We start from the raw sequence: 27221 nt of genomic DNA, 5'->3' as shown, positions 1-27221 counted from the left end.
ATTACAGGCTGTCACTGCCCCGGGCTGGGGGAAGGGGGTGAGAGGCTGTCACTGCCCCGTACTAGGGGAGAAGATAGGCTGTCACTGCTGGGGGAGGGCGGGGGCGGGTTACAGGTTGTCACGGGGGAGGTGATTACAGGCGGTCACTGCCCCAGGAAGGGGGCGAGTTACAGGTTGTCATTGTCCCGGGTTGGGATGAGGAGAGGCTGTCACTGTCCCAGGCTGGGGCGGGTGAGGAGAGGCTGTCACTGTCCGGGCTGGGAGGGGGGGTGAGAAAGCGCCTGTCACTGGCCCTGGGGTGGGGAGAGGAGAAGATGTCACTACTCCGGGGGGGGGGGGTTACAGGCGGTCACTGCTCCAGGCTGCGGGCTAGTTACAGGTTGTCATTGCCCAGGGCTAGGGAGAGGGGCGGCTGGCACTGCCCCGGGCTGGGGCGGAGGACAGGCTGAAGGGAAGGTATGTCTGCATGAGGGAAGGCGGGTGGCGCGCGCATGCCGGAACCACCTCCCACTTCTTGGTTGACACCTGCTCCTTCCGCCCTTGGCGCCTGTGCCGTTGCCCCGCCTCTTTATTGATATACAGCTGGCGGTGTCCCGGGCGGCCAATCACCGGCGGCAGCTCCTGAATATGGAATGAGCCCGGGGCTGCGGCCCTTGTCATGCGGGCCCGAGCGACGAGGGAACAGCGCGGCGGGGAGCGGGGCACAAGATGGCGACAGCCATGTACCTGGAGCACTATCTGGACAGTGAGTGGCGGGCCCGGCGCGGCGAGCGGCGCGCCCCACCACCTGCGACGTGAGGGGGAACGGGGACAGGCGCCAGGGAGGGGGCGCCTGCGGGAGAGGGTCCCCGCGGCGGGGTGGGGATGATGGAGGGGGCAGCGGGGGCGGTGACACCGCTCAGTTCGGGACGGGGCGGTACTTGCCGCGAGCGCTGTTCTTACTGCAGCTGACTGCGGGAATAACAACTGCGTCACTCTTCGCGGGGGGCGTGGTATCATGTGCGTCATCAACTGCGTCTCTTGCGTGAGAGGCGGGTGCTTGTATCATCATTACCTGCGGAGAGCGGGAGCAGTTCAACCTCTTCTGTTTAGTGCCCCTCCCTTGTTCCTGGGCGTAGCTGTTTGTTCTCGGGCTGCCCTCTTCCTTCCCTCCCCAGGGGGCTGACACCCACCCCCTGTCTGCCTCAGCTCCCCTCCCTTCTTATGGGTAGGAGCCTACCAAATTAATGGCCATGAGAAGTGCATCACAGACTATGAAAACTGAACTTTTGTATCCTCTTGCCCTACACTATATAGATTAATAGTATTAAGAGTAATAGATTAATAAGGAGTAATAGGATGAAATTTAATAGTGAAAAGTGCAAGGTTATGCATTTAGGGATTAATAACAAGCACTATTGTTATAAGCTGGGGACACATCAGTTGGAAGTAACAGAGGAGGAGAAGGACCTTGGAGTGTTGGTTGATCATACGATGGCTATGAGCCGCCAATGTGATATGGCTGTGAGAAAAGCTAATGTGTTCTTGGGATGCATCAGGCAAGTTATTTCTAGTAGAGATAAAGCGGTATTAGAACTGTTATACAAGGCACTGGTGAGGCCTCATCTGGCATATTGTGTGCAGTTTTGGTCTCCCATGTTTTAAGAAGGATGAATTCAAACTGGAACAGTCAGAGAAGGGCTACTAGGATGATCCGAGGAATGGAAAACCTGTCATATGAAAGGAGACTCAAAGAGCTTGGCTTGTTAAGCCTAATCAAAAGAAGTCTGAGGGGAGTTATGATTGTTCTTTATAAATATATCAGAGGAATAAGTAACAGGGAGGGAGAGGAATTATTTAAGCTCAATACCAATGTGGACACAAGAACAGATGGACATAAAGTAGCTATCAGGAAGTTTAGACTTGCAATTAGATGAAGGTTTCTAGCCATCAGAGGAGTGAAGTTCTGGAACAGCCTTCCAAGGGGAGTAGTGGGGGCAAAAGACATCTGGCTTCAAGACTAAGCTTGATAAGTTTATGGAGGGGATGGTATAATGGGATAGCCTAATCATTGGGCAATTTAATTGTCTTTGACTACTCGTTGGTAATATTGGCCTAAATGGCTTGTGATGGGATGTTAGATGGTGTGGGAGCTGAGTTACTACAGAGAATTCTTTCCTGGGTGCTGGCTGGTGAGTCTTGCCCACATGCTCAGGGTTTAGCTGATCGCCATATTTGGGGTCGGGAAGGAATTTTCCTCCAGGGCAGATTGGCAGAAGCCCGGAGGGGGGTCACTTCCCTCTGCCTCGTGGGGCATAAGTCACTTGCTGGAGGATTCTCTGCACCTTGAGGTCTTTAAACCACGATTTAAGGACTTCAGTAACTCAGACATAGGTTAGGGGTTTGTTACAGGAGTGGGTGGGTGAGATTCTGTGGCCTGCATTGTGTAGGTGGTCAGACTAGATGATCATAATGATCCCTTCTGACCTTAAAGTCTATGATGCTATGATTTAATGGGGTCGACCAGCAGTTCTCAGATTGCAGGCCCTGACCCAAAAGGGAGTTGCAAGGGTGTGTGTGTGTGTGTCACAGTATTGCCACACTTACTTCTGCGCTGCCTTTAGAGCTGGGCAGCCAGAAAGCAGTAGCTGTTGGCTGGGTGACCAGCTCTGAAGGCAGCGCCACTATCAGCAGCAGCATAGAAGTAAGGGTGGCAATGCCATGCCATCCTTATTTCTGCGCTGCTGCTGGGGGTGGCACTGCCTTCACAGCTGGGATCCAACCAGTGGCCACTGCTCTCCAGCTGCCCAGCTCTGAAGGCAGCGCCGCCACCAGCAGCAGTGCAGAAATAAGGGTAGCAGTACTGCAACCTCCCCAAAATAATCTTATGACCCCTCCACAACTCCTTTTTGGATCAGGATCCCTACAATTACAACACTGTGAAATTCAGATTTAAATAGCTGAAATGACATTTATGATTTTTAAAATCCTATGACCATGAAATTGATGAAAATAGACTGAATTTGGTAGGGTCCTACTCATGGGGGCTGCCCTTGTTCTCCAGCTCCCCCAGCCTATGCAGGGGCTTGTTACTTTGTGGTATGCAGTCCAGACCAGTGAAGAGTTGTCACCTCTTATTCTGAAACCTTAAGTGCCTTAAAGGTTTACCACTGTAGCTTTCTAGTTGGCATGCCAACAATCAGCAACAAGTATGCTCCCTTTGTCTGCTTTGAATCCAGGAGTCTGCCTATAATACCAGACTTCCACCGGTATTGGTTAACAGCTGGTAAGGTGATGCCACTCTCCCCAGCCCCAGATTTCTACAGAAATATGTGTTCTGAAATGTCCAATCCTGACCTGGAATAACTGAAGGAATGGTAAGGTTCGTTGCTCTTTTGAAGAGTCAGTATCCAATAGTTTGTTACTTTAAGTAGTTACCAAACAGTTCAGTTCAAGAGCAATGGGTTGATTTAGACAAAAAATAAAACAAGTATAAGAACTAAAGTCAGAAATGGTTACACAAGAAATAAAGATAAAACACTTTCTAGTAACTAAAATCTGACTAGCTTGGTTCAACGTAAAATCCTCACCACATTTCCATCAAGATAGCTGACCAAATCCCTGCGTCAGAATCTATTCTCATTAGTCAGAGGGCTGGTATCTTTGGGCAAGTCCACATTACAAAATTAAGTTGACTGAAGTTATGTTGATGTATAGCCACAACAGAAATTGAATCAGTTTTACATGTCCGCACTGTGTTCCTTGTTTCAGCGGTTCACATCCTCACTAGGAGCGCTTGTGCTGATTTAACTGCCAGTGTGGGGCATTGTGGGATGATTTCTGAAAGGCAGCAACAGTCAGTGTAAGCAACGCAGTGTCTACGCTGATACATTTTAGTGTAGACGCTTAGAGTTAGCTTGACGTAAGCTGCCTGAGTAGTCTTTGATGAAAGATAGATAACTTGTGGGTTGTTCCTCTTTTATAGTTTAGTGAACCTTTGAAATAGATTCTTCTGAGGGTAACCCCTATATAAAGTTCATTCAAGCTGTGAGGAAGGCAACATGCATTCTCCTGTGAGTGGGTGCATGCAGGGCCATCCCTAGCAATTCTGGGGCCCTACACAACCCCCCATGGGGGGGGAGGGTAGGCCCTAAGGCCTCCACGGGGAGGATGGGGCTGGCTTGGGAGGCAGGGGGGAATCACCTCCCAGCACTGACCAGTGGTGCAGCTGAGGCCAGGTCGCTGCACTTCCTGCCGATGAGTTCAAGCCTGGCCCTGCTGCAGAGCTCAGGGGAATGGGGGCGGGGGCCCTGGGGAAGAGCCGGAGCAGGGACTGGAGCAGCATGCAGCTGTGCAGGGCACCAGGAAATGTGGTGCCCCAAATTTCCTGGTGCCCTATGCAGCTGCGTACTTTGTGTATGGGTAAGGATGGCCCTGGGTGCAGGTGAGTATTTTGCCATGTGTTTTTTCAAACACACCTATTGAAAGCTTAAGAGGAAATAAAACAAAAGGGAAGGATTCAAGGGAGTTTGCCCAAGTCTTATCTTCTGAATCTTCGTTTCTGTCATATGTAACTTTCAGTCCATGGGTCTGGCTGAGCTGGGAGTGGCAGCATGACATGAGGAGACTTAATCATATTACAGAAATGAGTCCAAATACAAAGATATTGTACCTGTGTAGCTCCAAAGCAGAAATTTTGTTCCTTTGCAAGTTTAATTACAACTTTTTTAAAAAGGAGTGCAGAACTGGCATTTAAATTTATCTGCTTCCTTGAAGCCATAGAATTTAGAAGCTCTTTAAAAAAAGATAATCCCCTCTCTCCCCCCAAAAATGCAGTCTCCTGGTGAGGGAAGTTTCTTTCTTAGGTTGTCTGCTGAAATTATTTAGTTCCTTCCCCTTCCAGTGTAATTGGATGAGCATCAAACATGTACCTGTCTATCTCCTTCCCCACTGTGATAGTGTGAGGTTTGCCTCTACCCCTTGTTAACCTGATGGGTCTATGTGATAATGTAAATACACATCTACCCCGATATAACACGACCCAATGTAACATGAATTCGGATATAACGTGGTAAAGCAGCGTTCCGGGGGGAGGGGGCTGCGCACTCTGGCGGATCGAAGCAAGTTCAATATAATGCGGTTTCACCTATAACGCGGTAAGATATTTTGGCTCCCGAGGACAGCGTTATATCGGGGTAGAGGTGTACAAAGTACTTAGGCAGTGACTCCTTACCAGGTGGAAAAACTACAGCCCTTCGTCTAGGGTGGAGTATCTCCTGCTTGGCCGGCAAACACAATTTAAGAATTGTAATTTCAGTTTATGTTCATAATTTTGCATCACTTGCTTGCACCTACATTACACAATGATATTAATCAGTGAGTCATGAGATTTTCATTGGCACCTTGCATGACACTTACCAGATATATTTCATGACACTGAACAATTGTTAGAGTAGAACTGGTTAAGCCAGCTGCAGGTCATTACCAGCTGTCTGGGTGCCCCTTTGCTCTTGGGTTCTTAATGTCATAGGGCTACACTCCCCCTTCAGTAGCAGTCCTAGTTCCCACAGCTTACATATGGGCTGCATAATAGCAGTCTTAGATACTTGCAAGGCTGTCATAAATAAGATGCAGAAAAGTTGTTCTCCTTTGCCACAGAGGGCAGGACAAGAGGCAGTGGGTTCAAACTACAGCATAGCAGATTTAGATAAATCTCAGGAAAAACTTCCTAACTGTAAAAACAGTAGGACAATGGACCAGACTGCCTCAGGAAGTCTGGGAAGCCCCTTTACTGGAGGTTTTCAAAAGGAGGCTGGATAGCTGTCTGTCTTGGATGGTTTAAACACAACAAATCCTTCATCTTGGCGGGGAAGGGGGGAATATTTGAAAATTCTGCATATTCTTTTTGTCAAAATAACACAATATAATCATGCCAGTTAGGCAGTTACAATTATTTTGGTAATTTATTTCAAAATATTTGTCAGCAAGTATGTCTATAACAATACAGACCAAAAAAAAGATTCTGGTAGTATTTTTTTTTTGGACAGGTCCCTTACTAGGCATATTAATATACAATTTTGTGTAATTCATTTAAATTACAATACAGACCTGTATTTCCTGCACCTGTCAGAAGCAGTGCAAAGGCTTGGGGGAGGCAGAGGTAATGGAGTAGCTGAGGGAGAGGGAAGGAGCCTGGGAGTGACCCTGGAGGGGGCTGGGTGTGGGTGGGAGGTTTTTCTTTGGGGTTGGGGTGGTATAGTTAGGGTGTTGGGAATCCTCGCCCATGCAGTCCCTGGCTGACCCCATGCCTCTCCCATGCAGTCAGGCACGTCTGCCCCTGTCCCCACACCGCCCATCCCCATGGAGCTCTGCAGCCACCCTCCTCTTCCCCAAGCTCAACACTGTCACTCCACTAGGTGCTGAGCTCATGCTCCAGTCTGCTCCCCTGCCCCCCCACTAGCCATTCTGAACCTCAGTCTGTGACACCCCCTCCATCAGCCCTGTGTGCCCCACTCTGCCCTATAGTGGCTCCGTGTGCAGGGTGCTGTGATGAACTCTACTCCTGGGGGAATTCTGCCACACTGGGTATAGAATTTTGTTTTTTCCTCACATTAAATACATTTTGCCTAAGAAGTGTTGCAGGTCCACATTTTGCTCACCAGAGGCCGCTGTGGCGCTAGAACAGCATGAATGCTCTGGCTGTTCTGGTGCCATAGCGGTCTCTGGTGGGCAAAAGAAGGAACTGCAGCACTTAGGCAAATATTTTGTATGCGGGAAAATACAAAATTGCATGAGACAGGTTAATTCTGCGTGTCTGCAAATCAGCAGAATTCCCCCAGGAGCAGGGATTAGACTAGATGACCCTTGTGGTCCCTTCTAACCATATGATTCTAAGATAACAGAAAGTTATAAATAAGTTTGTGTAACAAAAGTGGTGGAAGCAATATTATCCACTGTTGGAGGGGACTCTGGTGAAATCTTCTGGATGAGCTTCCCACTTATAATTGATCACAACTTGCTGAGTGTTTTGCTTAATAAAAAATTAGTAGAGTGAATGGATTTCAATCCAATAAGGGGTTGTCTCTACATCCCCAGTTCCTTATAGACTCTCCACTCCTCTTTATAAAAGTGTTCCTCTCCTGGTGTAGCTGTTTCTCATAGATTGCAGGGCCAGAAGGAACCCCTGTGATCATGTATTCTGACCACCTGTATGACACAGGCCATAGAACTTCCCCACAATAATTCCTAGAGCAGATCTTTTAGAGAAACATCCAATCCTGATTTACAAATTGTCAGTGATGGAGAATCTACCATAACCCTTGGTAAATTATTCCAGAAGTTAATTACTCTCACTGTTAAAAATGTATGCCTTATTATCTGGCTGAATTTGTCTAGATTCAACTTCTAGATGCTGGATCCTGTTATACCTTTGTCTGCTTTCTTGAGGAGCCAATTGTTAAATATTTGTTCCCCAAATAGGTTCTTATAAACTGTAATCAAGACACCACTTAACCTTCTCTTTCTTAATGTAAATAGATAAACTCAAGGAGCTCACTCACTAGAAGGCACATTGTCTAATTTTTTAATCATTCTTATGACTCTTTTCTGGATCCTCTCCAATTTATCTTCTTTCTTAAACTGTGGGCATCTGAACTGGATACGTCCAACAGCGGTTGCACCAGTGTCAGCTACGGAGGTAAAATAACCTGTCTACTCCTACTCAAGATTCCCCTGTTTTTGCATCCAATGATCACATTAGCTCTTTTGGCCACAGCACTGCACTGGGAGCTCATGTTTAGCTGATTATCCACCTCTGACCCCAAATCTTATTCAGAATCCCTGCTTCCCACGATAGTCCACAATCACTCAAACTTACATTGTGGGCTGGCACCTGCATACCAAATGATCCAGATTGCTCTGTATCAGTTACCTGTCTCTTTATGGTTTACCACACCCCCATTATTGTGGGTCTGTGACCAGGGTCCGGGGGGGGGTGGGCACACTGAGGTTACTCAAGTAGGGCAAACTGCAAAGAATGGGGCAGACAATCCCCAAAGCTGGTGGTTATTTTAATACTTAGATTCACCAAGATAGCAACAAAACAGTTTCCACAATAGCTTACTGGTTACACAGAAGCCAAAACACAGTTCCCTGAAAAGCAGCCCAGCAGTTGGGCTCCCTCCCAGACAGCCAAGTCAAATATGAAGGTTCTATCAATCACAAATGATCGGACACGTTACCTCCCAGATTAATATTTCAGATCTTACAGAAATACACACTTACAGCCAATTCTTATTAACTAAACTAAAAATTATTAATAAAAGAAAAGAGAGTATCGGTTAAAAGATCATTATACATACAGACACGATTACAGTTCTATCAGTTTCATAGTGAGCTTTGGAGTTGCAGGGGGTTCTTAGAATAAGTCCATAGGTTCAATCCAATGTTCCATACCAGAGTGATCCAAATTAAATTGGAGACCTCAGTCTTGTAGCTCAATGTTTCCCCTGATAAAGCATAAGCAGATTTGAGATAAAAAGGATCAGGACCCAAGATCCTTTATACAGGGCTCCTCTTGATATCATGGTGTCCTCAGGTGAATAACAGGCAATCATCGCAACTTTGAAGTAGATCTGTTTCCTAAGCATCACTAGTAATGAGCTACACGGATTAATATAAGGCAGTTGCCTATCTTCCACCATTTGCAGGTGATATGCTATATAATTCAAAGAGAAATCAATACAGTGATATCACTATATTTACAGTTCATTTAAATGTTAAGATCTTTTGATCTCAGAATTAACAGAATACATACAACATAGTCAGGAACTGTTAGATTACATTGTCAACCTCTAACAATACATATGTAAACACACAAATTATCTACCAATATGTCTCTAAAGGTTGAATCTGGGTCAATTAGCCTGCAAGCTGCTCCTTCCTGGCCATGTATCAGAGTTATCTACAACTTTTATTAGTGATAATTTTATGTTTTCTTCCAGGTCATTGATAAAAATGTTAAATATGATGAACAGATCCCTGGGGGGCCATACTAGAAATAGACCTGCTTGATGATTCCCCATTTATAATGACATTTTGAGATGTAGCAGTTAGGCATTATGTAATCCATTTAATGTGTGCCATGTTAATTTATATCATTCTAGTTTTTTAATCAAAATGTTATGCGATACCAAATCAGATGCCTTCCAGAAGTATGTTACATCAGCACTGTTTCCTTTAGCAACCAAACTTGTAATCTTATTAAAAAAGATATCAGATTAGTTTGACAGGATCTGTTTTTCATTAACCCATGTTGACTGGCATTCATTATATTATCCTCTTTTAATTATTTATTAATCAGGTGCTATATCAGCCGCTCCATTATTTTGCCTATGTCCAATGTCAGACTGACAGGCCTATATTATCCTGGGTATCCTTTTAAAATATTTTGCCCAAAATTAGCTTTCTTTCAGCATTCTGCAACTTCCCCAGTGTTCCAAGATGTATTGAAAATTAAAAATAATGGTCCAGCGAGCTCCTCAGCCAGCTCTTTAAAATTCCTGGGTACAAGTTATCCAGAGATGCTGATTTTAAAATGTCTAACTTTGGTAGCTGCTGTTTATCATCCTACTGAAATGCTAGTTTATTGAACACTTCTGCCTTTTCTGCATTATTATTGGTAATTTTAACATGTCCATCTAGTAATGGATCTGTACCATTGTTAAGATTTCTTTTGTACCCAATACACTTGAAAAACTCCTCCTTTTCCTCAACTCTGCTGACTATAGATTTCTCCTTCTGTCCCTTTTTGTTTACTTTATAAACAGTCTATAATTCTTAGCTGCTGATTTACATTCATTATTATCAGATTCACCATACTTCAGTTTGTTCCATTTAAAAAAAAAAATTATATAGATGCCTTCACTTCTCTGTAAACCAGGTCAATTATTTTAAACCAGTGTGGCCATTTTCCTTAATTGTGACATTTTGGGCTTCTAAGAAAATGTCCTTAAACAATTCCTTATTATCATTCACATTTTCCTGATTAATTTTTTCGTTCCAGCTGATTTGACTCACAGTTGTGTCATCTTTGTGAAATTGGTCCTTTTAAAGCACATATTACTGGTCTGGACTTCATTCTGTTTGCACACCATAAATTTTGACTTTGTATGTTTGCTTTTCCTGGAGGTTTTTGTGGGTTTCATCTTCTCCAGAATTTGGAATTTCAGACTGAAAAATGGAAATTTCCGGGTCCCAGGGACTGTGCAGAGCATTGGGAAAGTCAGGGAATAGGAAGTTGGTACTTCACATGCAGCCATGAGTCTTCCGCCACAAACATGAATTACGATGCCCCCTCTAATTATAGACTTACATGGTATTCCTCACTTAAATCCCATGCCCTCTGGTCATCATTGTCTGTGACAGTCTGATCACATAATCACAAATGGCATTATATGAAATGCAGCGTAGGAGCACCATCTTTGTACTCACTATTCCTGACTTCTGAGAATTCTCTGTGCAAGCATAGTAGTGCAATAAGTTAGTTTTTTGCATTTAATTTTCTTTGTCACTTTAAATATTTTAATGGAAAAGCAAAAAGTTTCCTTTTTTCATATCAAAATGAGTTATTGGTCAACTGGTGCCTATCAGTATTATTAATAAATTGTGCATGTGGGAACAAAGAGTAGTCAGTGGCCTTTTGATCTGACCATTGTAGACTACAGAGCGGACTAGAGGTCCCTTATTTGAGATTCTATATCATCATGGTGGAATTGCAGATGCACAATGCAATCTTGTGGCCTGAAATTAACGCTGTATGTACTCCAATAATAGTGTAGGTATGTCATGCCCCAGGTACTGTTCATGAGGTTAGCTGCATATCATGTAGCAGAATCCTTCCCGTTTGGAAAAGTTTGCAAATGAGTGGTGTGATGGCTTGCCCCCCGCCCATCCAGGATGCCACCTGATGTGCTGGGGTCCTACTGGTTCCACCCATTCCACCAGTCTGGGTTTCCTCACCCTGTCCTAGCTGTGCCAGGCCCTCAAGCCTTCTCCAGCGTGCACACACAGCTATTTGTGGGAGCAATCAGCTTGGGGATTCACCCAGCACTTGTACATAACCCCTGTGGGGAGTAAACACAAAATAATATTGTCTTGCGCTGTACAGAAAAATCTGCACAGCGGAAGCTCATAAAAATCACCCTCTCCCTCAGTGTGGAAAGAGATAGGCACAGCTTCTTGGCCCCCCACCCCATTATGAATTGCACAAACTGGGTTATATTATAAACAAGAAATAAGTTTATTAACTACAAAAGGTAAATTTTAAATGATTATAAGGGATAGCAAACAGAACAAAGCAGATTACTAAGCAAATAAAACATGCAAACTAAGCTTAATACACTCAAGACATAGATTTCTCACTCTAAATGTTGTTTTAGGTAAGTTGCAGAGTTTCTGTAGCTTAGAGTTCCAGTTATTTCTTTTTACAGACTAGACTCCTGTCTTATGCTATGTGTACACTACACAGCTTTTAGTGACATGGCTGTGTCGCTACCGCTGTGTCACTAAAAGTCATACAATGTAGCCGCTGTTTGTCAGCTCTTCAGCTGACAGAAAACTTCCACCTCCAATGAGTGGCGTTGCTTTGTCAGCATGAGAGCACTCCTGCTGACCACGCGCTGTTCACACTGGCACTTGTCGGGGCAAAACTTTTGTCTTTCAGGGGGAAGAGTTTAACGCCTCTGAAAGACAAAAGTTTTGTCGTTCAGTTGCCAGTGTAGACATAGCCTTAGCCTGGACTCAGCCCTTGCCTTTCCCTCAGCTCAGTTCCTTTGTCTCTTCAGGTACTTTCAGCAGTCTTTCTTCTTGGGCAGAAAGGCATTGGGGAAGAGTCCTATTTGCCTTACTCCCCAGCCTTAAACAGAATTTACATAAGGCGAGAAGCTTTTGTCTCCAGTGGAAAAGTACCAGCAGTGTCCAAGGAGGTACTTTGTACCAGGTGACATTATCACCTGACCTTGTAGTGTCAAAGCAACCATGAAACCAGGTTTATTTGCAGTGTCCATAAGAAGGAACTGCCCCGAAGATGGGAGAGCCACATCTTTGAACACTCATTGTCTTTCCCTAATGGCCCATTAAGGCTGATTGCTTACTGTCTGGTGGGTGTTTCCCAAGCACATACCCACACAATTGTAATTGTTACATAGACAATATTCCTGATTTTAGATGCAGAAATGATACATGCATACTATTTGGAGAAACACATTCAATAAATCATAACCTTCCAATGATACTCACGTGACCCATCTTGCATAAAACATAATTTAGTTATGCCATATTCATATCATAACAATATTTCAGTGAAGAATATGGAGTGTGAGTCACAAGTGGAGCTCATCTTCTTGCCACCCTTCCCTGGACAGACAAAAGTATTGTCAAATTCTTGGCTGCATCAAAGTCTTGGGGTGTCAAGACTAAGCAAGAGTTATGTTTCCCAACCCAGCTGGCAATTTCAGATTGCAGTTCCACTTATCCAGGTGAATTTTAAGATTTTCTAGTAGTATAAATGTAATCCATTTGAACATTTTCAAAAGTGGCCTATGATTTTGGTTACCTCTATCTTTAGGTATCCACCTCAGACTTGACTTTCAGAAGTGCTGAACACTCCCCATTTTTTCCAGTTAAGTCAATGGGAGCTTTGGACGCTCAGCGTCTCTTAAAATTAGACCTAAATTTTCACAAGTTGAGTAGCCAAAAATTGAGGCACCCTGAATCATGGCATTACTATCCTTGATGCATGGGGGAGTGCCCACTTTCCTTGTGTCTAAGTAATCTTATGCCAAACAGACTGAAATGAAATAAACATGTTACTGATTTTAACCACTGTCCCCAATCCTGCAGAGATTTATTCACAGGCTTAATTTTGTGCACCGGAAGTAGCTCTGTTGATTTCAGTGGGACTACTCATGGTGTGTAAAGTTATGCATGTGTTAATCATTGCAGGGCCTTCACATTGTCAAGGCTTTCTTTGCAATAGGAAGGGTTAGAATATTCATTTTATTTATGTTTATTTTAACCAAAATCTTAGATTCTTGAGAGCACAGCAAGCTCCATAGAAACTTGTGTGTCTCAGTAAACAAGTATGTTTATTGTCAATATTGTGGCTCGTTATCTTCATAACTGTGTATCACTAGGTGGTGGGTGTTGCTCCTTTTTGTTATACATGATGGGCATCCGATCAGTGTTCTGTATCAGAGATGACAATTCATACTTTAGTGGAGGGAAGGATGGACTACAATCTCTGTGCCTTTTTGTTTCAGGTATTGAAAACCTGCCCTGTGATTTGCGAAGGAACTTCCAGCTGATGCGTGAACTGGATCAAAGAACAGAAGGTATGCTAAGGTATTCCAGTAAGGAGTCAGAATAGAGAGCCTTCATCTGAAGGAGCATAACAATCCTACTGGCTTTTGGCATGACTATGAGGTATGGAAGAGCAAAACTTTGGCTTTGGAGACAAGATTTACCTATGCTGTAAAGGTACAAATGCTAATATACTCATATAGTAAATATGAGAACTTATACTCTCCTTCTTTCCATGCTCTAATCTAGGAGTCGGCAACCTTTCAGAAGTGGTGTGCCGAGTCTTCATTTGTTCACTCTAATTTAAGGTTTTCTGTGCCGGTAATACATTTTAACGTTTTCAGAAGGTCTCTTTCTATGAATCTATAATATATAACTAAAATAGTGTTGTATGTAAAGTAAATAAGGTTTTTAAAATGTTTAAGAAGCTTCATTTAAAATTAAATTATAATGCTGAGCCCCCCGAACCGGTGGCCAGGACCTGGGCAGTGTGAGTGCCACTGAGAATCAGCTCGCATGCCGCCTTTGGCACACGTGCCATAGGTTGCCTACCGGTGTTCTAGTCAATAAATCAAACCAATGAACTTTTATTATAGATTGATTTTTTTTAACCAATTATATCCGTGTTTATTATCAAATTGTTCCAGTAGCAATGCCTCACTACATATAGGTGAAGAGTCTTTCTTAATCTTTATTCTACAACATTTTATTTTGTGATAGATTCAGGTGGCAACATTTATATTTTTGGAGGTCACATATAAGTACGTATATACTCAATCATAAGCCGGTTTGTTTGTAAGCTGACCCTCCCAAGATGGATAAGTAAAAATGGAAAATTTTTATGAGCTGTTCGTAAGCCAACCCTATAATTCAGGGGTCAGCAAACTTTGGCTCCGAGGCCATCAGGATAAGTCATTCGTGGGCCAAGATGGTTTGTTTACCTTGAGTGTCCGCAGGCATGGAGGTAAACCTAAGTAAATTAAGTGTCCCAGCACACCAGCTGCTTACCCTGATGGGCCAGGACAGCAACTGGTGGGGAAATTTTTCTGGGGGGAGAAGCTGGGGGTCAGGGGAGTGACCCCTGTGACCACCCTTCACAGGACCCCACCCCTAGCCTGGGACCCCCACACTCTCCCCATCCTATCCCTTCCCACCTTATCTGGGGAGGGCTAGGGGAGGATGTCTCTGGCCTGGTTGGAGCTGCTCCGTCAGGGTGGGCAGCACAGCTGCAGCCTGCTCCGGCTGCTCCGGTGCGGCCACCACATGTTCCAGTGGGCTAGGCCAGGCAACACAGCTGCAGTGTGTTCTGGTGGCCCGGGCGGCGCGGCCACAGCCTGCTTGGAGGGGGAGGAGGGGCATGGCTGTGGCTTGCCAGCCCCAGAGCTGCAGCTGCTTCGGAGGCTGGGGGGAGAGCAGCGTGGCCAGAAGCGGAGAGACTCTGGCCCTGCCTCTTCCCTTCTGGCTTTTCTGGCTGTGCTGCCTCTGTTGGGGGGAGTGACTGTGCCCCACCTCTCCCTCTCTATACCAGTTCATAAGCCAACATCCTTATCTGATGCTTCCCTTTTTTATTAAAAAAATTCAGCTTATGAATGAGTATACACGGTAGCTTCTTCTAGTCTCTGTCCATATATAAATATACCCTATAAAACTGGCGTGAACACTGCATGGATGTCATCACAACAGAGGAGGGAAAGTATGTGTAACCTGATGGCAAAGTAGTAGAATATTGCATACCTTTTGAGACATTCATGTTTAACTTTTGGATGTGAGCTTTCAAACAGTGTATGGCTATTATTGCCAAATGAGTTTCCTTTCTGTTGAAATGGCATTGGAAAGAAAGGGAGATGGCAGCACAGAAGTTAGCAAATTCTCACACTCAGAATGAAGCTGAAGGAATGTTGAAACTGATGAACTGCAGTCAGTGAGTTCAGTTCTGATCTCACAAGAGTAGCTCCACTGAGGTCAGTGGAAAACTGCTGAGTGCAGTATCAGATCTGGGTAGGGTGAATCTTTTTTGCGATTTCCTAAAAAGGATACATACATTAGTTTTCGAAGGGGTTCAGGCACTATGGTAATTGGGATCATAAGGTAAGTACAGTCACTAGCTAGAAAGTATTTCATTTATTAAATTAATTTTCATGTAATTGTACTGCCTGTTTTCTTTTCAGATAAGAAAGCAGAAATTGACAGCCTTGCAGCAGAGTACATTTCAACAGTGAAGCACTTGTTGCCAGAGCAGCGGGTGGAGTACCTCCAGAAGATTCAGAACGCTTATTGTAAATGTAAAGAGTACAGTGATGACAAAGTGCAGCTAGCCATGCAGACCTATGAGATGGTGAGAATTAAGTGCACATGTGCTGTGATTATGTGATCAGTGAGATTCTTGCAAGTGTAATCATAAACTAAGAAGGAGCTTTGGGGTTTTTTGCTGAAGTATCTATATTTGGGTTGACTCTGTTACTGATAGAGCAGTAGTTCCGTTAAGACACATTATTTCCTGTTTTACCATTGCCTTACCAAGAAAACTCCAGTTTTCCTTTTGTTCCGTTAAGTTGTGTGTAAAACAAACTTCCATTGTGAGTACCCGACAGCTGTATGGTTTGTTAGTCACTGCTGTGATTTGTACTGCCCATCTGCAGTGTAATATAGCACCAGCAACTTGAAATTGCTCCTATTCTTTGCTGTTTCTTGTTGCATTTGTTGAGTTGACATCAAAGATGCTGTTGGTAAAGTCCAGGGAATATGAAGGATTAAGGAAAAGTGTCTATCATTACTTTAGTATCTAGATGAGTCCATAGGACAGATGTGCACAGGGAGCATGAATGGAAGCTTTCCTGCATGATCCCAGCCTTCTGCCTCAACCTTGACCTGGCGGGTGAGATAGGAAAGTAGTTAATTCTTAATCTTTGTTCCCAGTGCTGGCTTAGACTGCCAAACACGATGTCAGTTGAGATGGTGGCTCTTGAAATATGTTCGCTAGTTTTGGAATCAAGCCAGAACTCATTTGAGGCTGATTAATAGTAACAGCTACTGATCTTTGCTGACTTCATTCAGTTTTGAATTAATAAACCAGAATTGAAAGACTCTGTCCCATTACAAATCCCCTGAGCTGTGTAGTCCCCCAGTATTAGTGGTGTAGTATTCTTGGGGGTTTTAAATAAGTGCTGTTATTGATGGCACTGGAGTCCTCTCTTCATCCACAGCACAGGCAGAGTTTTCTCTTGTCACACCAATATTATGCCTTAGCCCTGACGTTAGACTGATCATCCCTAAAGGCAAGCAAGTTGTTCACTAGCCCATTTGACTCTGACCTCTTTTCAGAAATTGCTACCAATGTCTCTTGTGATGAAGACACCTGCCCATAGGGACTGGAGTGAGACCAGCCCAATTTCATATAGATCGCAGAACAGGTGTCAGTACTAACTTTCAAATGCTATCATCTTGGCAAGTTTGATTCCAACCCATCATGCCATTCAATCCTCCTCTAGTAGTAATATTTTATTAGGTGATTATTTTTATTTAAAGACTGTTGTCACACTCTGTATTGATGCTTCATTTATAAATATTTTATAAAGAGTTAGTACATGATTATTAAATGTTTAATTGTTTTTTACTAGGGCTTACAGCCATCTGTGATAACACTTTCCACCAACGTGCTTTGAACCATCTGTAACACATACTACTCATGTCTGCAACATGTTTATAACAGCTATTAATACTTTATTAACCTATTATAAATAATTTATAATGGACCCTTTATTGTAAAGTATAACCACGTATCAATCCAAGGAAACATAGAATCTCAGGGTTGGAAGGGACCTCAGGAGGTCATCTAGTCCAACCCCCTGCTCAAAGCAGGACCAGTCCCCAACTAAGTCATCCCAGCCAGGGCTTTGTCAAGCCTGACCTTAAAAATCTCTAAGGAAGAAAATTCCACCACCTCCCTAGGTAACCCATTCCAGTGCTTCACCACCCTCCTAGTGAAAAAGTTTTTTCCTAACATCCAACCTAAACCTCCCCCACTGTAACTTGAGACAATTGTTTTTTGTTCTGTCATCTGCCACCACTGAGAACAGCCTAGCTCCATCCTCTTTGGAACTCTTTTTCAGGTAGTTGAAAGCAGCTATCAAATCCCCCCTCATTCTTCTCTTCTGCAGACTAAACACTCCCAGTTCCCTCAGGCTCTCCTCCTAAGTCATGTGCTCCAACCCCCTAATCATTTTTGTTGCCCTCCGCTGGACTCTTTCCAATTTCCCCCCATCCTTCTTGTAGTGTGGGGCCCAAAACTGGACACAGTACTCCAGATGAGGCCTCATCACTGTCGAATAGAGGGGAATAATCATGTCCCTTGATCTGCTGGCAGTGCCCCTACTTATACAGCCCAAAATACTGTTAGCCTTAGCAACAAGGGCACACTGTCAACTCATATCCAGCTTCTCGTCCACTGTAACCCCTAGGTCCTTTTCTGCACAACTGCTGCCTAGCCATTTGGTCCCTAGTCTGTAGCAGTGCCTGGGATTCTTCTGTCCTAAGTGCAGGACTCTGCACTTGTCCTTGTTGAACCTCATCAGGAAGGACATGCTTAGTAAGGGTGAGTTGCCTCAGTGTGCCCTGAACTGTTAGAGTCCCACCTGCTAGAATAGCTGGGATTGTTATGGTGGGTTGGTTGAAGTTTTTTTCAGCCATGTAGTTTCTCTCCCATGCAGGTGGATAAACACATCCGACGGCTGGATGCAGACTTGGCACGATTTGAAGCAGATCTGAAGGATAAGTTGGAAGGCAGTGACTTTGAAAGCCCTGGAGGTCGAGGCCTGAAAAGTGCGTGAGTTATTTTTAATGTGACCACACCATCTCACTCAGTGCTGGAAAACCTTGCTGTAAATATGCATATCCAGTGTAGGGCAGAAGGGCTGTGATGGAGCAGACATAACTTTTTTTTTTGAAGCTTTGGTGTGTGTTTTGTTTTATTTTATTTTATTTAATGCTTTTAAAAGGTTTAGGTAATTTTGACAAGTTGCCACCATTTGGTGGGCAGAGGAAGAAAGAATCTAGTTTAGAGCCCTCTTAACCGTTCTTGCTGGAAGCTGGTCCCTTGCCTCGCTGAGTCAGCATATCCTGAAATAGTCCTTTCTCTAGGTCACTGGTTATAAGCACTGCTACAAATGAAGCTGAGTGTAGTGGCAAGAGTTGTATCCACAGTCTGTAGCTCTTAAAACTTTGAAACTAAAGCATCTATTCTGAGTTGAGCAAACTTTGTCGCAGCTGTGCCTTGCCTTGAGAAGTAAAAGACATTGGGGTGGGAGAGGATGATTTTCTCATTAAGAAAAAATATTGATTAAAATAAAGTTAGGATTTTATTTCTAACTTAAGAGTCCAATGTAACCTGATGACAATAGGACATTTTAAGAGTTGAAGGAAAATGCCTGTTTTTTTAATATAGATTAGAAATTTTCAATGGCAAAAAGCCAAATAAAATACAGTAAACAATGAACATGGTACAACTGTTCTTTCCTTTAAATTGCTGAGGACATGGTTTTGAAGTCTGTTTGGTAGGTGCTGGTGATGGCATGTGTATGTTGCACCCTGATTAATAATGCACACTCCTTGGATGGGAAGATGTTGAGTGTATTTTTAAAGCACTCTTTTACTAAACGGTTCATTGAATATACAGTACCCGGCCAAGTTCCAGGTGACTCCTGTGCAACTCTATTGACTTGTGTGATGAGGCTGAACAAGTTGCAAACCAGAACAGAAGTTGAGACTGTGTGTGATATAGTATGTATAAATTATACATATTTTTAATATCCAAAGAGCCTTGTACATAAAGAGTCTTCAAAACAGAAGTTTAAAATAATAGGAGCACAGATAAATGCATCCAGTGTTTTTTCTGGGTGCCCTTAATTTGAAATAATTTTGGCTTTCAGAGGGACGAAGTCAAAAGGACAAGAGAAGCTCCCGGGGTCGAGGCAGGCGAACATCTGAAGAAGATACTCCAAAGAAGAAAAAACTAAAAGGAGGGTAAGAGACAAACAATCACAGCTTTTGTGGCTTTATGGAAAAGCTTTGTAAATTTATAAAATACTAAGCCCAACCTTCCTGGTCCTTTTGATGACACTTCCAGCTGAACAGTTTGTATTCCCAGACCATTCTTCTACTCAGACTGCATTTTAAATATGTCCTCTCTTCATGCTTTCCCCTGGCACCAGTGTCAAGATATCTTTGCATTATTAAGTTCTCATACACTGAGCAAGGAGTTAATATGGCTGGAACAGTATCTGTATCTGAGGTGGCAAGAATGCAGTCTCTGTTGCTTTCTGAAAACGTAAAGAAAAGTAGCTTAGCATTTTTGTGTGTGGCCATTTGTGTTAGTTTACTTGCTTGCAGATAATGGTGACCTGCTCATTCTGAGGTATATTGTGATGTTGCATCACTCTCCCAGAAATCCTGGGGCATTCTTGGAATCATTTCCTGGTATTCTACATCATAGGGTAGGTATCCTAAATAATCTTGAGTCACCTAATCCAGTCCCTTGAAGCAAGCAGGAAAGAATCTCAGATCTACTTTTCATATGCTGTAATTAACGGGACATTGTCAATTTGAATATTTTGAAAGTGATGACAAAAATAATTCCAGTTTCTTATAAGGCATCCTTAAACAGCACTGCGTGGTATCATAAAAATATTATTTTAAAAAATTATAAGGCTTATATTGCTCCTGTTAATGTCTATAATGGTGTTTTCAGCAAGGAAGAAGCTGATTATATGCAAAGTGCTGCCAAATGCATGAATAAATGAACTGGAAAAATAGAGAAATATTACATTCTTTCAGTTGTAGCAATCTTGGCTGTTACTTGAAACCAGAGTTCAAAATTTTCTGATAGAAATATGATTTTTAAGCTACTCTGAAAAGGACCGATTCTTATCACATTCCTGTTGTTTCTAGTTGGTCATCAATGCAGTTTTCTATACTTATCATTGCTATCTAAATAGTACTCCCTTTATTTGTATGTATTGTATGCTGCAAATTATTCTTCCAGTTCTTTACATTAAACCTCATATAATTTTGTTTTGACCAGTGCTCAAAATTATCCAAATCTATTTATATTTTTAATGAATATATTTTCTAAACCTTCATAATTGATTTCAAGCTTAAGATATATTTAAAGCTAAATTTTCAAGTGAAACTAGTTATCTATGAAATATACAGTTTTTAATGAGCAAAAGTAATTTGCTCTCACTTAACATTCAATAGTATTGTTTCTTCCACAGTTCTGAGTTTGCTGATACTATCCTGTCTGTTCACCCCTCGGATGTCCTAGACATGCCAGTGGATCCCAATGAGCCCACATATTGCTTGTGCCACCAGGTGTCCTATGGAGAAATGATTGGCTGTGACAATCCCGATGTAAGTGCCCAAGATGAGTTATACCTTGCAAAGGACATAAAATGCAATAAGAAGAGGTTCTTTAAATACCTTAGGAGCAAGAGAAAGAAAAAAGTAACTGTAGGTCCTCTACTTAGCAGGGAAAGGGAACTAATAACTGAGAACATCTAGAAAGCTGAGCTGCTTAATGCCTATTTTGCTTTATTCTTCACTAAAAAGGTTAATGATGACCAGATACTCAACACAATTAATATTGACAACCAAGGGGAAGGCATGCAGGGCAAAATATGGATAGAACAGGTTAAAGATGATTTAGATAAGTTGGATGTATTCAGGTCACCAGAGCCTGATGAAATTCATCCTAGGGTACTTAAGGAACTAGCTGAAGCAATCTCAGAGCCGTTAGCAATTATGTTTGAGAATTCCTGGAGGATAGGAAAGGTCCAACAAGACTGGAGAAGGGCAAACATAGTACCTATTTTTAAAAAGAGGAACGAGGACCCAGAGAATTATAGATCAGTTAGCCTAACTGCAGTATCTAAAAAGGTACTGGAGCAAATTATTAAACAATCAGTTTGTAATCACCTGGTGTACAATAGGGTCATAAGAAATAATCAGCATGGATTTGTCAAGAACAAATCATGCCAAACCAACATAATTTCTTTCTTTGATAGGATTGCTGACATAGTGGATGGAGGGAAACAGTAGATGTGTTATATCTTAATTTTAGTAAGGCTTTGGTACAGTTCCATACGTCATTCTCATAAGCAAACTAAGGATATGTGGTCTAGAGATGAAATTACTATAAGGTGGGTGCACAACTGGTTGAAAGATCATATTCAAAGAGTAGTTATCAGTGGTTTGCTGTCAAATGGGAGGGTGAATCTAATGGGGTCCAGCAGGTGTCCATCCTGGTCTGGTTCGCTTCAATATTTTCATTAATGACTTGGGTAATGGAGTGGAGGGTATGCTTATAATATTTGCAGATGACACCAAGTTTGGAGAGGGGTGGGTTTGTAATAATTTTGGAAGACAGGTTTAAAATTCAAAATGACTTTGACAAATTGGAGAATTGGTTTGAATTCAATAAGATGAAACTCAAAGACAAGTGCAAAATACTTCACTTCAGAAGGAAAAATAAAATGCACAACTTCAAAATGGGGAATAACTGGCTAGGTGGTAGTACTGCTGAAAAAAATCGGGATTATAGTCGATTGCAAATTGAATATGAGTCAACAATGTGATAATGCAGTTGTGAAAAAGGCTAATATTCTGGGCTGTATTAACAGTAGTGTTGTATGTAAGACATGAGAGGTAATTGTCATACTCTACTTGGCACTAGTGAGATCGCAGATGCAGTACTGTGTCCAGCTGTGGGCCCCACACCTTCAGAAAGAAGAGGACAAACTGGAGAGAGTCCAGAGGAGAGCAACAAAAATAAGAGGTTTAGAAAACCTGGACCATGAGGAATAGGCTTCCAAGGGAGGTCATGGAGTCTCCATCATTGGAAGCTTTTAAAAACAAGTTAGACAAACACCTGTCAAGGATGGTTTAGGTTTATTTGGTCCTGCCACGGTGCGGGGGATTGGATTTTAATTTTTTAAGGTCCCTTTCAGCCGTGGCTTATATTTTTTGAAGGTACACTCTGGATAACTGTTGTTATAGTGCCCTGCATAACTTCACAGCACAAATACAGCTGATGAGATAACCTGCATTAGTAGGCCATCCTTTCCTAGTTTTATAAATGTTTCTCTTCTTTCTTTTTTCCTGAACTGCAGTGTCCAATTGAGTGGTTTCACTTCGCTTGTGTGGACCTCACCACAAAACCAAAAGGAAAATGGTAAGTAGGAGGCACAGGGTCTGTTTGTTGAGTCTCTTCTTGACTGCTTCTCTCCAATCATGAAAAAAATTAAATTCTGACATCTTAACCAATCTTGGTGCATGAATTTTGCTCTCACTAATATAGAAACCATAGAATCATAGAACTGAAAGGGGTCTCGAGAGGACTAGATGCAGGCTTGTAACATACGTTGTAAGAGAATTGTATTTGTCTGGATGTACACGATACATTAGGAAACGTCTATTCTTATCTCTAAAGGCTGCTTCTATTGAAGTCTATGACAAAACTCCAATAGATTTTAATAGACTTAGGCCATATCTATGCTACCGGCTAAATCAGCATTGCTGCAATCGATGCAGCAGTGTCAATTTAGTGAGTCTGGTGAAGACGCACTAAGTCAGTGGGAGAGCACTGTTCCATCGACATCTGTGCTCAACCTCCCCCCAGGGTGGAAGACTGGGAAAGTGTCTGCCATGGACATACCATGGTGTAACCACTGCTGTGAGTCAACCTAAGTTATGTGGACTTTGGTCACGTGATTTACGTAATTGAACTAGTGTAACTTAGATCGACTTACAGCATTAGTGTAGACCAGCCATTAGAATAAGGCCTTAACACGATATTTCAGGTTGCAAGCATTTACAAGATATCAGCCTAATCAGAACAGTTAACATGTATTTGCACAGCTGTATGTACATCACATTCCTGCTTGGTATATCTACTATATCACTGAATAGCAACTGCAGTGCTATTGTTAAAATTGGGCGAGTATGTTTGTTGTTTCCCCCTGTCTTTGGGAGCTTGTAACTTTTATGAGATTTTTTTCCTTCAGGCTGTTTTTTTCCATGTGTGGTCGTACCTCAAAGAGAAGGGGTAATTTATTTGGTTCATCTATTTTTTTAATAACATACAAGTTACAGCAAGGAGGTATCTGTCACACTTAAAAAAATTCAGTTTTTTTCTGTTCAGATAACTAAAACGAGCTTTGTTTTAAAATGGGGCTGAGGATCCCCCTTCTGCCACTTTCACCCTCCAAACACAAAAGCTCCGTTGCTAGTTGTTCAAATTTCCTGGACCCATCTCAATGAAATGTCTTTCCCCCATATTTGTGCTCTGTAATATTACAGCATCAACAAAAGAAATTGACATCCATATAGTGGATTTTATTTCCTTCTCCAAAATAGTGAAGACTTCCCAGGCAAAATATTTATCTGTTGAACCTTAATACTGTTCTTCTCTGTCCCTAGGTTCTGTCCCCGTTGTGTTCAGGAAAGGAAGAAAAAGAAGTAAGGAAGGGGAATGTACACTGAATCCAGAAGGAGTTTAATATATTCTTTCTTACATGTTGCAATATTATCTTTTAGTTTTTGACCTACCTTCCTTCTTGTTTTGATTTGATATTTAATTGTCAACAGCCAGTTGTAATTCTTATTTAAAAAGACGACGATGACTTGGTGAGGGAGGGTAGGATTTTTGAGAAAGTTGCCACAGGGATTTTATTTAAGTTATTTTCACACAGCACTGACAGCTGTTACTATGAAATACTTGGAGCAGCACGCAGCTGGAATTTTTGCTAATGCATTGGAATCTGTGAAACTGCCTAAGGCATTTCAGGGGAATGAGAGAGCTACATTTTCAGCATGGTGGATTGCCACTACCTAAATAGTGCAGGCATGAAGCTATGCATAATGTATATGAAGGATCTCTATATAACTGCATGAAGTACATTCATACATTTAGGAGTGAAGTCCATTTTTTGTGTGTGTGTACAGTCCTGTAGCACTGAAAGCAACACACAGGCCAGTATCTTATTTCCCCAAAGCGAAGTATTGTATGTAATTTTGGTGAAGCATGCTCGGTGTATCTGAAGTTACACATCTCTTCTTATTGAGAATTATTTCTGTTTAATTTTGCATTGCTGCCTTTGAACTTGATCCAGTTCCCACATCCAGACCCCTCTTTTGAATTCCTTTCTCCTCTCAAACATTTGTCCATTCTGGAGGAAAATCGTTTTTAAGTAGCAAGAGATCTGCCCTCGATTGTGTCATAGTGACAGTGGTAGCAAGAGTGAGTGCAGACCTTCCTGCCAACATCACATTTCTCTGGAACTGCTTTAAGTTCTTTACAGTGAAGACAAAAACCTAGTGTGGTGTTATGAAGACAGTGGGGTCAGATTTACTCATGAAATAAAATTAAGGCCTGTTTACATTACTTATCTCTATGTTGCACTTTGGTAAATAATCAGGAAAACAAGCTTTAGGAGGAGAATAATATTGTAATAAGATATAGATTCTTGTGATGGTACATCAAACCTGAGATGAAGTCATTGACTTTAACCCTATTGCATTTTTTCTGATTTTAATCAGCATCCATCATGAACCACTGCTAATAAAACAGAAGTCCACACAGCAGGAATGTTTTAAAAGGGACATCTTGCTTGTTTGGTGAGAGATCTGCATGCTTTTGATTTGAGTTGCCTTTCAGGTTGACAGATAAAATGTGAATCTTGCTATCATTAGAGTCTCATACCCTATAGTGGAAGGAAGACAGAAATCCAAGAGGAAGAAAAGAAAATATTCCATATAAGTCATAGAATCATAGATTATTAGGGTTGGAAGGGACCTCAAGAGATCATCTACTCCAACCCCCTGTTCAAAGCAGGACCAATCCTCAAATGGCCCCCTCAAGGATTGATCTCACAACCCTGGGTTTAGCAGGCCAATCCTCAAACCACTGACCTATCCTTCATCCTCTTATAAGTCCCTTATTCTCTTCCCCTCCTCCTGACGCCTCGTCAATACTGAGCTATGCTTGGTGTAGGAACTGAGAAGAGAGGTAAAGATGGGTTTGTTACTTCTGTACTTCCCATATTCTGGGATTCCACTACCTATGGCCACCAGTGGCTGTAATGGTGTAGCTCACTGTACACCACTGGCATGTCAGAAAGGGGCTACAGTATAACAGAATCAGGCCCACAGCGTTACAACAAAACAGAACAATTAATTCAAAAGACAGGCTTATATAGCAAAATTCTAGTTGAAAAAACAAAAAAGATAGTCTTTCTGTTACAGGAGGACCATTGAATGGTACCCTTTGTGTGCATTTTGTGATGCAAGAATGTAAAACACAACTCCTGCTAAGTCTCCTTTCTTGCAGTTATGCTATTTGCATTTGGCTTTGTAGGAGGTAGCAATTAAACAAAAATGTCATAGAAAACCCCTCTTGGTATTAGTGTAGTTATCTGTGAATGTATTTTGATTGTCACAACAGCTGTGAAAAAAAGTATCTCCGGAGTTCTGTAGTTTAAAATGTGATGTACATATCCCTGTTATCACATCACTCCATATAGTATATATGAAGTTTTCATGTTCAGAGGACTATGGTTTTTGCCATTTTAAAACAAACACAGCAAAAATATGTGCACAGAACTTAGCAACAGATTGTTGGAGGGAAGTGGCGAGAAAGCACAATTGCACAAAGCTGGATCTGGGAATGCAGTCAGCCCTTTTTTATGTCTCATCTCAGAGTGTAAGAAGTAGCTCTGCCTCTGTCTGGAGAATAAACCTTTTCACAAATCAGCATGTAGTAAAGTAGCCAGTGAAAAACCCATACCTCATTATCCTTTTACACTGGATTACAAGTAGGAGTGTCACTGTTTTGAAGATTGTAATACTGATGAAGACTCAGGCTCCATTTCCCCATCCCTCCAATGATACAATATTGTAGGCAACACTTATTTTTAAAAAAATACTTTGTGAAATAACAACCATAAATTGTAATTGTTCGGTTAAACTGATTCTCAAAAGCCAACACATCTCTTTGGAGGTGTTGCTGCATAATCAAGAAGTTACAGATCTATCAATGCAAAGCTGATTACCATAAACTTAGAGATAGTTGCTTAGGGCAGCAAATTATTTAGTGATTTTTTTGTCTGGGTGGCTGTAGCCTGGAAGAATGGATGCTTTCTATTTTAACCAGGGAAGCTAAAGACCTAGAGTTAGCACTATGTTCTCAGTCCTAAGAATGAAAGGAATCTATGGGGACCACAAACACTAGATAAGATGACAGATGTACTTTGGCACGCAACCTCTCAAATGTATCAGATCATCTGAGTTGGAACAGAGTTTGAGCAATAAAGAGTGCGTTCCATATGGGACAGCTAACAAACAGAGGTTCTAATAGTTAAAGTTATCACAGACTTAATACTATCTGTTTGCCCATTCATTTCTGGGTTTAGGGTTTTTTGCTCCTCTTTAGAGAGGAAGATCAGTAGCCTTGATCTTGGTCATTAAAGAATTTTGAAATCCTGTATTTTGAATGTGCGGTGTTAAATATACATTACCTTTGTGGAGAGGGATGGACAGAACTGTGAGAGATTTAAAAGGAATATTCCACTAAAGATTATCAAGAAAAGCTTTTTCAAACACTTGTATATTTTGTGGTGGTCAGCTTTATCACAATTCATCCAAATTGGAGATGATGTAACTTTAACCTGAATGTTATGTTTTATTCTTAAAGGAATTAGATATGTTCCCTTGTAAATGGAAGAGAATATTATAAATCTTTTTATTAAAAAATGTAAAAATGTATAGCAGTATTTTTCGATTATGTTATAGATAATGGATATATTGTTATAAATAAAGTATTTTTGGGAATAAAA

The 27221-nt window shown here is 41.9% G+C and overlaps 1 protein-coding gene across 4 annotated transcripts; it reads left to right on the top strand.

Moving 5' to 3' along the window:
• Positions 1 to 349: 349 nt before the first annotated feature.
• Positions 350 to 27221, top strand: ING5 (inhibitor of growth family member 5). 4 transcript variants are annotated; one of them, XM_032795854.2, is made up of 9 exons: positions 350 to 745; positions 13299 to 13370; positions 15507 to 15673; positions 18045 to 18156; positions 19263 to 19356; positions 20607 to 20742; positions 22500 to 22561; positions 23809 to 23847; positions 24928 to 27221. In XM_032795854.2, the coding sequence occupies exons 1-9, from the start codon at positions 709 to 711 to the stop codon at positions 25007 to 25009; spliced, it is 801 nt and encodes a 266-aa protein (XP_032651745.1). In that variant the 5' UTR covers positions 350 to 708; the 3' UTR covers positions 25010 to 27221. The 4 variants fall into 4 exon arrangements, with proteins under 4 accessions (XP_032651745.1, XP_074924729.1, XP_032651753.1 ...); XM_032795862.2 differs by lacking the exon at positions 350 to 745 and adding an exon at positions 3068 to 3356; XM_075068626.1 differs by lacking the exon at positions 350 to 745 and adding an exon at positions 12443 to 12515.

This window comes from Chelonoidis abingdonii, chromosome 8 (assembly GCF_003597395.2).
Source record: "Chelonoidis abingdonii isolate Lonesome George chromosome 8, CheloAbing_2.0, whole genome shotgun sequence".
Classification (NCBI taxonomy): Eukaryota; Metazoa; Chordata; order Testudines; family Testudinidae; genus Chelonoidis; species Chelonoidis abingdonii.
This window is presented reverse-complemented; position numbering and strand designations above follow the sequence as displayed.

Bases quoted from the DNA above. Each gene is read 5' to 3' on its own strand.
- ING5 (XM_032795854.2), top strand. From the start codon at position 709: ATGGCGACAGCCATGTACCTGGAGCACTATCTGGACA. The intron at 13,371-15,506 runs GTATGCTAAGGT...TTTTCTTTTCAG, and splicing joins ACTGGATCAAAGAACAGAAG to ATAAGAAAGCAGAAATTGAC. The intron at 18,157-19,262 runs GTGCGTGAGTTA...TTTGGCTTTCAG, and splicing joins TGGAGGTCGAGGCCTGAAAA to AGGGACGAAGTCAAAAGGAC.